The sequence below is a fragment of the Brienomyrus brachyistius genome, chromosome 8, assembly GCF_023856365.1.
Source record: "Brienomyrus brachyistius isolate T26 chromosome 8, BBRACH_0.4, whole genome shotgun sequence".
NCBI classification, from domain to species: domain Eukaryota; kingdom Metazoa; phylum Chordata; class Actinopteri; order Osteoglossiformes; family Mormyridae; genus Brienomyrus; species Brienomyrus brachyistius.
In genome coordinates this window covers 26900810-26912945 of record NC_064540.1, presented here as the reverse complement: position 1 = coordinate 26912945, position 12136 = coordinate 26900810, and the positions used below count along the sequence as shown (strand labels likewise).

General features: G+C 43.2%; 1 protein-coding gene across 12 annotated transcripts; it reads left to right on the top strand.

Annotated features, from left to right (window-relative positions):
• The first annotated feature begins 2720 nt into the window (after positions 1-2720).
• LOC125747056 (protein-L-isoaspartate O-methyltransferase domain-containing protein 2-like) lies at positions 2721-12083 on the top strand. Of its 12 annotated transcripts, none has more exons than XM_049021767.1 (7): positions 2722-2881; positions 3179-3261; positions 4540-4879; positions 7542-7644; positions 9105-9276; positions 9836-9959; positions 10400-12083. In XM_049021767.1, exons 1-7 carry the CDS (start codon positions 2746-2748, stop codon positions 10828-10830), a joined length of 1389 nt encoding a protein of 462 aa, XP_048877724.1. In that variant the 5' UTR covers positions 2722-2745; the 3' UTR covers positions 10831-12083. The 12 variants fall into 12 exon arrangements, with proteins under 12 accessions (XP_048877726.1, XP_048877728.1, XP_048877724.1 ...); XM_049021776.1 differs by having other exon boundaries at positions 3179-3861; XM_049021775.1 differs by having other exon boundaries at positions 3179-3861; positions 4208-4879.
• Positions 12084-12136: the final 53 nt, after the last annotated feature.

Genomic DNA, 12136 nt, shown 5'->3' with positions numbered 1-12136 from the left:
AAACAGAACAGACTATGGACCTGACAAGCTTTTCCTCATACAGAAATATAACTATATATCATGTAAATTAATTCCATTCCCATCTAGTTCAAGGTACTTACGATCATAGAAATTGCACTTCATTTGAAGAAATAGTGAGTAGTTGAATTATTGTTACATAAATTATTTAAGTTGAATATGTGAATGGTACAATGTAATTTATTCATTCTATTCCACGTTACGTTTTCTTATTTATTTTTACCATGCTTATTTATTGACTTATTTAATTGTTCTGAAGGATAGCATGCAACTTAAGATGTTAATGTATTTGAACTGGCTAAGAAGTAGCGAGATATTGTCCTTTGTGTCAAGAATAAAAATGCTATTTACGAATTTCAACCACAATGAATTATTTTATATATCATATTTTTTAATTTAGAGAATGGGATTTTTAACTTCTTTTTTAAGTGCAAATATTTTATAATGGACCAAGTTTGATAATTTTTAAAAGTTATCATTTTTGTTGATATTATTTATGTTTTCCGTTAAAGTATTTTGACACCCCCTGAAATCAGGAAAAAAAAATGAAATTATGTATTTATTATTTATTTGATATTTAAAGAACAATGAACCGTAATATTGTTAGATATTTATTTTGTAACGTCTGTGTTTGTGATGACTGCGTACAAATAGTTGATATCTAAATAAAAATCACAATCAGAACAAAGGGCATTTGCCTTGAAGCGTCTGCATGTTCTACTTCTCAAAAGCATTTTCTGTTATCAATACAGAATTATTGATCGTTATTACTGTAGTCTCCCCATTTTCGTTTTTGCTCCTCTGTGTTATCAGTTTCGTCTGAACACTAAGAGTATATTTGCAGTAATTCCTCGTACATCTGTGATAGTGACGTTTTTAAGAATTACTAACATGCAGATATTTTTGTTTATTACATCATTCGGTTATTCAAAGGTCGTACACCAGAACCCCAGCTGGGAATAGAACAAGCAAACTTGTTACGGGTCCATAATACTATCTACTACTGCAGATGGGAAGCACACACCCCATCTGCATCCAGTGCCAGGTTACCCCTAAGTCAACATGGGCGACCACCTTGGTCTGCATCTCCTGTGTGGTCACCAACTCAGCAAGCCAACTTCACTGTGCCTCCAGCAGGGGGCCCCAGCAGCAAAGCTTGCCTAGGAAGCAACATGAGCTTCGACCAGTGCTGTTCCCAGGTACACTGCACAGCCAAAATATCTGAGATGTATCTCTGCCTATATTTGTCACTCAACAAGATTAGGTGGCTGGATTGAAGGGAGTAACAATGTAGTGATTTGGATTTTTTGAATTTTTAGGGTCCAATGCAGTCTTCCGCTCCTCCTCTTCTTTGAATAATAATACTTCATTTTCTATTCCTTGATTCTCACATATCCAGTCTCACCCTCCCGCAAGACACAAATAAAAAGCGGTCAGAAGGGAAAAGGTTTTCGAAGTTGGCGGCATCACAAGGGATCAACAATGATATGATTGTGGTATCAGTCAGGGGATTTGAACCAATGATCTGCCGGACACAGACACAGAGCCCTAAACCACAGAGCCACACACCATCCATTAAGTGCTGCTCTGTAACCCAGGAATTATCATATATAAGTAGGTGAGGAAAACTGGATTTAATTCCCTTTTTTTCAGTCATCACAGCTGTCATTTATATAAAAGAAAATGGTTACACAATTCTGTTTTGGACACAAAATAAGATTGTTGCCTTTAAGACAAAATTATAAGGTAATACAAAAACCAATAACCGTCAGGCAGAATCCTCAAAATCAAACACAAAGTAATTAATTAAATACTACGGCATACTGTAATTGATTTGCCCAGTCAGTAAGCTTCTGCTTTAACAGCAAGGAACAGTAGAAGGCCTCACAGTACTTATGAACAAGAACACGTGACCAAAAGATTACAGGATTTCGTCTTGTTTAGAAAGGGCTTTGCTGATGTGTTTTCTAGCAAAAGATCTTCACATGAATTGATCCAGTAAACATATCCCTCTACATTAACTAAAAAAAGCATAAGTCAGGTATGTAGCTCTGAACTGTATTGATTTAAGAAAATATCATTTACAAATTATGAATATTTACAGAGTATAGAGTTTAAGAAAGTATTAAGCCAGACTTTTAACCTCTTTTCAAATAACGTTATTACGTTATAGACAAAAATGAAGAAACATGTTTTTAAGCAGGATGCCTCTTATATTCATGATTATTAGGTCCAAATTGAATATAATGCTGCCTGTCAATCAAAATATTAAGAAAAAGATACTGAACATACTGCCTCCCAAAGGAAATGTGTCTGATTTGCTAGTGGTATACACAAAGGTACAAAGGTATCTTAAGCACAGATTTCCTTGGGCAGAAGGTTTAAACGCCCACTGTCTAGATTACAACATATAATAACATCTGCATTGATGTAGTTCTAATCTAACCACCCGAATTTATAATGACCGTTTTATTATTAAATTATGCGGCAGCTGTGTATGAGTTATCGGATCTTACCTAGATACCCAAGCAAATATTCCTTTTGTGCGCATATGTTTTCACCTCCGAAGAAGGGCAGCAATCGCTTCTGATTGGGTAAATCGTCATTTTAATGACGCCGTGGCCAATCACAGACAAGTGCGTGTTGGGCGCGATGAGAAAAAAACCCGATCCGTTTAGTCCACATTTGGTGTGTTTGTGTGCGTGACGTCAGAGCACCAGCTGGTCAATGTTTACTTCCAGCTCTGTACTGGATCAGATTATTCAGGAACAATATCTTGGAAAAAGAGAAAAACGCAACGAAGATATCAGTGATATCAGATTAAATTATAAAGAAAATACCCCACAAAGTCGGCATATTCTCGGTAAAATATGAACTTCTTAGACCGTTACGATTAATGGTTTTTGATGCGTTTTCGTAGCTAGTTTCTCTGCTGTTGCAATGCTTAAACCATTGTGTTTTTCTCACTTGTGGTGCTTTAAAATAACTGATTTCACGGCTTAGCCGGAAGAATGTGGGGAACGTCTTGCCTCGTTTTTACCGTAATTTGCAGTCATTACTGAATTAGTTACTGGTTTCGGTGAGCTTATCTAGATATATTTAGGTTGACTCGATAGCTAAGTGAATGGCCATCTCTGCCCCTGTGTTTCGTGCAAACGAGACGGGCTGTGTTTTCAAAGGCAGGCGGCGTGCCGGATGCACACGAAGATCGGCCGTTCATGTGTGGCGCAGCTGCGGATAAAGGCACGGCACACAGCAGCTGCAGCCCTCTCTGCCTGGAACTGCTGCCTTCTCCACATTCGCACGGAAATACGTCTGCTTTCACAGTTGATGGAGATGGGGGGGTGTCCATAAACGTTAGCGTGCTGACATGTACACTAGAATGACAGATGAGCTCATATCTCTAACCGTGAAACTCTGCAGCGTGTGCGGGATGCATGTGTGAGCACGGATTCTGATTGCGATAAACCAGCTGAATCTGGTCTTCATCCATTTGCTGGTAGAGCCGTGGCACATGTGATTGTTTTTCCTGTCATTTACAGTCATTTTGGGCAGGACGGGGTTTGGACCACTGTTTGCTGAGCGGTTTCGCTCTGATGTTTGAATTGCGCCGTTTTCGGTTTATAGTTATTTATATTTACGGAACATTATAATAGGTGGTCACATGGTATGTCAATTATAAAGGGACAGATGGGTTTAAAAGACAGTAAGTAAGCATATGGGTAAGAAGCTGTAATTGTCATTTCACATCACAGAAGGGGAACTGGTACTCTGAGGAGCTGTTCAACTAAATCCACCTGCTGTAAGAGGATAATAGGCTACTGGCTGCTTTTAGATTAAAAGGTAAATTAAATAGAATTTTCTAGTTTACCACCAATTTTCTCTGTCAGAAATTTTCTTTTAAAAAAGACATTTCACTGTCATCCAATGTAAGCCAAATAACAGTGCTCTTTACAAAATACACTTTTGACATTTTTCTGGAAGACAGAAAAATGGGTTTGTGTTTTCAACTCATTTTATCGCAGCCAGACATAATAAATAGTACATACCTTGTCCTGGACTCGCAAACCAAATTCCTGCAGCCAGTGCTGGTCAGCATTGTGCAAGAGGCTGGGATTCATGAGCAGGATGGCAGTGCATCGTAGGGTAACCACAATTTTATTGTGTACTGCATGTCTTTGGATTTCAGGAGGCAGCTTATGTTACATGGGGAGGACTTGCTACCTCCTTACAGAACAGTGCAAGGATCCAAGCCACCAGCCCAGGGTGTTTGAGGCGACATACTGGGCCACTATGACACCCCCTGAGTTATTAGTGTAATTCCAGTGTGATCACTTCAGTTTGGGGTCAGAAATTGTGCCCATTCAGATGGCAGCACATGGGTAAAGATTTTCTAGGGAAGAGCATTTCAGGTAGGAGAAAGAGCTTGTGGCTGAAACTCTGGAGAGGTTTGGTGAAGTTTGGATTGTGGCAGACATACCTTCAGATGTGTGCCAAGGTCTGACTTTTGCTGTGTCCTAGGTGTGGTCCCCGGCCCTGTCACTTCACCTGAAGATGGGTGGCGCTGTAAGCGCTGGGGAAGACAACGACGAGCTGATTGACAACTTGAAAGAGGCGCACTACATCCGATCCGAGCTGGTGGAGCAGGCCTTCCGCGCCGTCGACCGCGCCGACTACTACCTGGAGGAGTTCCGCAACAGCGCTTACAAAGACCTGGCCTGGCGCCATGGCAACATCCACCTGTCCGCCCCCTGCATTTACTCTGAGGTGATGGAGGCGTTGGACCTGCAGCCTGGGCTCTCCTTCCTTAACCTGGGCAGTGGGACTGGATACCTGAGCACCATGGTCGGCCTCATCCTGGGTGAGTGAGTAGAGGGCATCTCCCCCAGGTACATCAAACTGTGGTGGATCAAAAGGAGATAATGGATGCAGTGTTCCTTCAGAACAGCACATGTCAGAAAAAACAGACAACAGCCGAAAAATAAAATCTGTTTATTTTTTAAAATAAATTTAAGAAGTAAGATATACAAAGCATATAATATAATAGGCAATGTAATACCAATGTTTCCCCTACAATTTTATTAGGGGGGGTGCCCCGCCCCCCTAATGGCACCTCCCGCCCCCCCCTTGAAGGTCAAGTTAATTTTATTTAAAAAAAATTTCTATATAGCGCCAGATCACAACGAAAGTCATTTAAGGTCACCTTTTCCTATAGAACAGGTCTATACATTGTCATTTTATCAAACAAACTAAATAGCCTTATGTTATTTATCTTATTTACACAACAGCTTGTCATTTTTGTATCTACACAGTCATGCGTTTACAATTTCCCTCTGCTCTCTGTATCACGCATGGCCAAGCTCCGCCCCAATGCGCATGCACAGAGACATGCATGCACACACAGGTGAGCACACTCCCACCAGCGGACAGAGAGCGCGCGTCAGAAAATATGCCGCGTCAAGCACCTGAAAAGCAGACAAAAATATCTGCATTTTTGACTGCTGTCATTAAAAGAAACACATGAACATCCTGTCGGTGTCCGTCTGCCCACCCCCACCCCCACCCCAAAGTTGTAAACTTAGGGGAAACACTGAATAGGCATTAAAAACAATATAGCAATATATGCATGCATGCATACAAATGCCAAAACATGCTCATCCTTACGTAACGTGAATAATGTGAACGTCTTCCATTGTGCCAAGGTCCTGTTCCAATGATTTAGTTGCCCATTGTAGGTGTCATAATAGCCCCTTTATTGGTTTGTTCTATACAGGATAAACTTCGTTCACATCCCCCATCAATGACTCCTGATCACCCAACACCCTGTCGATGGTTCGTGGTTTTTCCCTCTTTGGATCACTCTCAGTACTTTCTCAGCATGGCTGACCTTGAGCACCGTACAAGCCTTGCCATTTTGGAGATACTCTGACCCAGTCTTCTGGCCATAATGATTTGAGTTTTTAAAATATGAGGGAAAAAATATGCATGTGGAGTGGCAGTGAGGTTAGTTTTGGCTTTGTTGATGTTGTGTATTGAGATTGGAAGCATGCCAACATAACACCCATTTTCAAAAAAGGGGATAGAAGTAATTTGTCAAACTATAGGCCAATCAGTCTAACTTGTATAACTGGTAAAGTTATGGAGGCTATAATCAAAGAGAAAATGGTAGATTACCTGGACTCCAATAACATTTTGCGGGATAGCCAGCATGGATTTAGGAGAGGTAGATCCTGTTTAACGAATCTGTAGGAGTTTTTTGAGGAAGCTACTCAGGAAGTTGATGATAAGAAGGCCTATGATGTCATCTACTTAGATTTCCAAAAGGCTTTTGATGTTGTCCCCCACAAGAGGCTCCTACTAAAACTCAAAGCGACTGGTATTTTAGGTACCGTAGCGACCTGGATTGATAACTGGTTAACAGATAGGAAACAGCGAGTAGTTATAAGAGGCACAATGTCACAGTGGGCCTGCGTCCATAGTGGGGTACCGCAGGGTTCGATTTTAGGACCACTATTGTTTCTAATTTACATAAATGATATAGATACAAATATATACAGTAAACTGGTGAAATTTGCAGATGACACCAAGGTGGGTGGTGTAGCAGATACTGAATTAGCGGCTCAGCAGCTACAGCGGGATCTTGATTTAATTAGTGACTGGGCCGATACCTGGCAGATGAAATTTAACGTAGACAAATGTAAGGTACTGCATGTAGGGAGCAGAAATATAAAGTACAGGTATTTTATGGGTCCCACTGAAATAAAGGTAGCTGATCATGAAAAAGACCTTGGTGTGTATGTTGATGCTTCCATGTCCCATTCTCGCCAGTGTGGGGAAGCAATAAAAAAGGCCAATAGGATGTTGGGGTATATCTCCAGGTGTGTGGAGTATAAGTCAAGGGAGGTAATGCTAAGATTATACAATTCCTTGGTGAGACCTCACCTAGAATATTGTGTGCAGGTTTGGTCACCATATCTTAAAAAGGACATTGTGGCCTTAGAAAAGGTGCAGCGTAGGGCCACAAAAATGATTCCTGGTCTTAGAGGAATGTCATACGAGGAACGGTTACTTGAGCTAAATCTGTTCAGTCTCAAGCAAAGGAGACTGAAGGGGGACATGATCCAGGTATATAAGATTCTAACAGGTTTGGATGCTGTTCAACCAAATAGTTACTTCAGCATTAGTTCAAATACACGAACTCGTGGCCATAGGTGGAAATTAGCGGGAGAACATTTCAAACTGGATTTAAGGAAGCACTTCTTTACACAGCGCGTAGTCAGAGTATGGAATAGTCCTCCTGATAACGTAGTGCAAGCTGAATCCTTGGGTTCCTTTAAATCAGAGCTAGATAAGATTTTAACAACTCTGAGGTATTAGTTAAGTTCTCCCCAAGCGAGCTTGATGGGCCGAATGGCCTCCTCTCGTTTGTATAGTTCTTATGTTCTTATGTTCTTATGGTACAGTATGCGAGGATGTGAGCTACAGGTCACAGCCTTACCTCTGCGCCCTCTTTGATTCAACAGGTCCATTTGGCGTCAACCATGGGGTAGAGCTGCATTCAGACGTCATTGATTACGCCTACCAAAGGTTGGACGTGTTCATCAAAACCAGCGACAGCTTTGACAGGTGAGCAAGCCTCAGAGATTGACGTGATTTTCATAATAAAAGAAATAGTTAAACTTCACAATTTCCCCTAAACTACACTAAGTTATAGGATCTTCTTTCACTTAAACAAGTCTCAAAATAAAGTGCTCTGTGACTGGAAAGAGGCACAAGTAACTGAAAATGAGTTGCTGTACACCCAACTTTATCTGACATATTTTACTTTACCAAACAAGAGCAGGTGCAGCAAATTTAAATAACAAAACAAATCTGTTACTTATACAGTTTTCCAGTAAGTTTAAAATTCTCCAGATAACACGACATTGAACTTTTTCAGTTGTTTTGCTCGTCTTTAAAAAAGTCCATAGATTACAAACCTCCAAGTAAAACTGAAATGTACTATATTCTTCCAAATAATAATAGGTGCAGGGTAATTTTAATAATGTCAGTATTGCACGTTATGCACATACAATTCTTACATCGCTAGTAAGATCAGGTTTTTGCATACCTTCATACTGTACTGTCATACTGTACTAAACATTTTTCGCTGAAACATTTTCACTGTCATAGGAAAAAACCTTAGCTAGCTTTGCAGTTTTAATCCATGCATCCATCCATTTTCCAAACTGCTTATCCTACTGGGTCGCGGGGAGTCCGGAGCCTATCCCGGAAGCAATGGGCACGAGGCAGGGAACAACCCAGGATGGGGGGCCAGCCCATCGCAGGGCACACTCACACACCATTCACTCACACATGCAAACCTATGGGCAATTTAACAACTCCAATTAGCCTCAGCATGTTTTTGGACTGTGGGGGGAAACTGGAGTTACCGGAGGAAACCCCACGACGACATGGGGAGAACATGCAAACTCCACAGACATTTGACCCAGGCGGAGACTCGAACCTGGGTTCCAGAGGTGTGAGGCAACAGTGCTAACCACTGCACCAGCATGCCGCCCCTGTAGTTTTAATGATTAGTCCTTTTCTAGATTATGTAGTATATGTTTAATAATAAGTTTAAAGTTTACCTCTGATGTTTCACCACATTTTCGTGGTGGTTCCCCCCTGGTTTACTTTGGCTTTACCTATATAACAAATTGCAAGCTTTGAGTCATCTTCACTCCTAGTGAAGAACTTCTATGCTTATGACATGTTAGCATGTGGTTGTGTGTGCGCAGGCAGTTGTGAGGCTATGGTGTTGGTATTGGTAAAACGGACCAGTTCCGTATCGGACATACATGCGGTGAAAATCATCGGATTCCGGTCCCTGGCCAATCAATCGGTGCATCTCTAGTTCGTTTGGCTCCCTTTCATTCCATTTGCATGTAGGAGTGTGACCTACTTATGAAGAAGATACCAATTAAACACCCATGTGAGAACATCATAACAGGAAGTGCATCTTTTTTTAACATGGTTGCACAGCATAAAAAATGATTCCTAAGTCTTTCATTGTGGAGACATGCTGATGTGGACTTGTGCTGCAGGTTTGAGTTTTGCGAGCCCTCCTTTGTGGTGGGAAACTGCCTGGAGATTACGCCGGAAAGCAGGCAGTACGACCGGGTGTACTGCGGGGCTGGTGTGCAGCGTGAGCATGAGGACTACATGAAGAACCTGCTGAAGGTCGGCGGCATTCTGGTGCTCCCCCTGGAGGAAAAGGTCAGCATGTGCATGCAAACATAGAAACAGGAGCAATGAGACAGAGAAGCAGACACACAGATTGATACACACATAGAAATAGACACTCAGACTGACACACACACACAGACAGACGCACGGACCGAGACCCTCATATGGAGACACACACAGACTAAAACACCAACAGAGATGCACACAAAGGCTTACACAAACACACACTCACCTAGAGACAGACACAAACAGAGACAGTCATATAGAAACAGAAGCACAGAAAAGTAGAGACTGCTGGGCATTCAAACAAGTTTGGTAGCATGCACTTACCGTGTCTTTTGCCCGTGTGGACAGAGATACGGCTTTGTTGCGTGGGACTGTTCAGTGCTCATTTCCATAATTTTTATTATATGTGACCCGTCACCACGAAATGAGTCTTAAGTCGCACTGGTAGAACTGCACCCATAAGAATCATTTTGTGGTGGTGGGTCACATATGATGAAAAGAATGTGATTTCTGTTGGATTTTAAGGTGGAATGTCTAATTAAACAAATGTGAGAGAAACAGTGAAGCCTTTTCCCCCTCCCAGCTGACAAAGATCACCCGCACGGGCCACAACACCTGGGAGACCAAGAAGATCATTGCTGTGTCCTTTGCCCCATTGGTGCTGCCGAAGAACAGGGACACCGAGAAGTCCAAGATCGTCCCTCTACGTGAGTGTTGGCCCGCAGAGGCGCTCCCCCTCCGAACCAGGCCGGCTTTGCTTTCTGAATGAGTCACGTGACTGAACTTGGTCTTCCATTAGTTTCCCAAAGTCTGAGCCTGTGTAGTATTTTAGATGTTGGGTGTGTTTGCTGCCTGTTTTTTTGTTTTGAAAGAGCCCTTGATCAAGGTGTTGGGTGTTGATGCTTCTCTTCTTTTTCCTGTTATGTGTGCTTACCCCTCTGTCATTCTCTGTCCTTTATGTTCATCTCTCCTGCACACTCCCTCTTCACCCATTCCTGTCTGTGACTGCATATCGCTCTGGCATGCGGTTACCCAAAAATCATGCCGGCCCGTCTGTGCTCACCTCTGCCCGTGTGCTCCCCCGGCACACATTTGCTTCCGCCTCCTGCCCTCTTGCCCATCGGTGTCCGACCACGGCTCACCCCAGCGGCGATGTTCGAGGTGCGCCCCCTGCAGGACTTGGCTCGGATTGCCATCCGGCACACCTTGAAGACGACGGTCTTGCAGCCGAGCAGGTTGCGGCTGGAGAGGGGCGGAGCCAGGAGTGGGGCTAGGGCACGGCCAAAGCGCAGGCGGACGTGTCGCCGCGCAGACTCACTGCTCCTGGCCAACCGGCACGCGTTTGTGAGCCGCACAATCCCGCGGAAGCACACGGACGACGGCTGCGACCGCTCCGAGACGGATGAGGAAGCAGAGGAGGAGGAGGGGGTGGTGGAGAGGCGGGTAGATTTGACCGGCGAGGAAGTGGGCAGGGAGAGTAGGCCAGACACCCCTGTCAATCTGCTCAGGGAAAGGATCCTAGGTCTGCCGCTACCAGAGCCACTGAAGATGTATCTGCTCTACTACCGTCAGAAGTAAGCATGGCAGAGCCTGATACAGCCTTTTAGGGTTTAACCCCTACCAACTCCGAGCCTCTGTCTCTTCACATGAAGGAAAAACACACACACCCTCAAACGCATCAGTTGTGGAGGGAAAACACCTGCAAAGATTTTTGTCAAGATATGCTCTTAGTATGCAGGTGCTTCACTGTTCACCTCATTTTTCCCCTCCCTCTCGCATTGTAGATGATTCAGTGCCACAGGATCTTAGGGGACAGTTTTTGACATTTGTGCATACAATGAGGTGGATTTGACAGTAGGAGTTTCGCGAGATGGATTTGCAGGTAGCCTCCTTCTAGTGGTTCTGAGCACATCTATAAAGATAATACAGACTCTGCTGGGAAAGGATCAGTGTCTTTGTCCCCGTAAATCGCAGACAAGCTATTGGCTGCCCAAAGTAGAATTGGAAAATTTCCCTAAGGGACACTGGGGACTCTCAGGCGAGTTCCATTGTTCCTATTTTCAGATTTTATGGGCGAGTTCAGCTTGGTCCTAATGGATTGGGTGTCTACAGGGACAGTGAAACCATGCAGGCTTTAAGTTCTAACGAAGCTCAACGCCACACCGCCCGGTTTCTCTAATGAGTTATTGTCAAGCCTGCCATGAGGGTGCTAGAGAACCCTGGCTCCAAAGATTCTCAGCTTTACTAATGAAGGATCACCCCACAAATAGTGGACCTACACAGCAGTAACACAAGCCTTTTCATCCCATTACCACTAGTTATCCCTCTAGCAAACACATTTTCTTCTGTCCATCCAAGAATACCAGGAAATCACATTATTTTCCGACCGAACAAAAGATACAAAACAATTTAATTTTGTTATGTGCGCAGGTCAACAGTGTTTACTTTGTGAGTACAGGATGTGTTGCATTTAAGACTTTGTGCGATATGTGTATCTGAGTGGTTGGGGGAGGGGTCAACTAATTTCCTCCATTATTAAAAAGATCTTTGAGATTTGCTTGCAGATGAGCAGATAACTTCAGGACAAACTGTGCAGCGGTAACACCAGACTATTCTGTTTGTGCAGCCTAACGTGCGGCTGGGTACTTCTATCTTGTGTTATCTGCATCATGACATTTAAAAACTTGGTGAGCGATTTCTGGGGTGGATAAATGACTTGCGTTTTTACCGTTTTGAAAACAGCATGCCCATTTCCACAAGAGCTCTGCCGTGAGCCCCCAGTCACTGTACCCCCCTCCCCCATCCCCAAATAAAGCATCTTTAAAATTTCATTTGTGTACGTTTATTTACGTCAACCGTACACTCGCGTCACTTGTTCAGGACG

Bases quoted from the DNA above. Each gene is read 5' to 3' on its own strand.
- LOC125747056 (XM_049021767.1), top strand. From the start codon at position 2,746: ATGTTTACTTCCAGCTCTGTACTGGATCAGATTATTCAGGAACAATAT. The intron at 2,882-3,178 runs GTAAAATATGAA...CGTGCAAACGAG, and splicing joins ACAAAGTCGGCATATTCTCG to ACGGGCTGTGTTTTCAAAGG. The intron at 9,960-10,399 runs GTGAGTGTTGGC...GGCTCACCCCAG, and splicing joins GTCCAAGATCGTCCCTCTAC to CGGCGATGTTCGAGGTGCGC.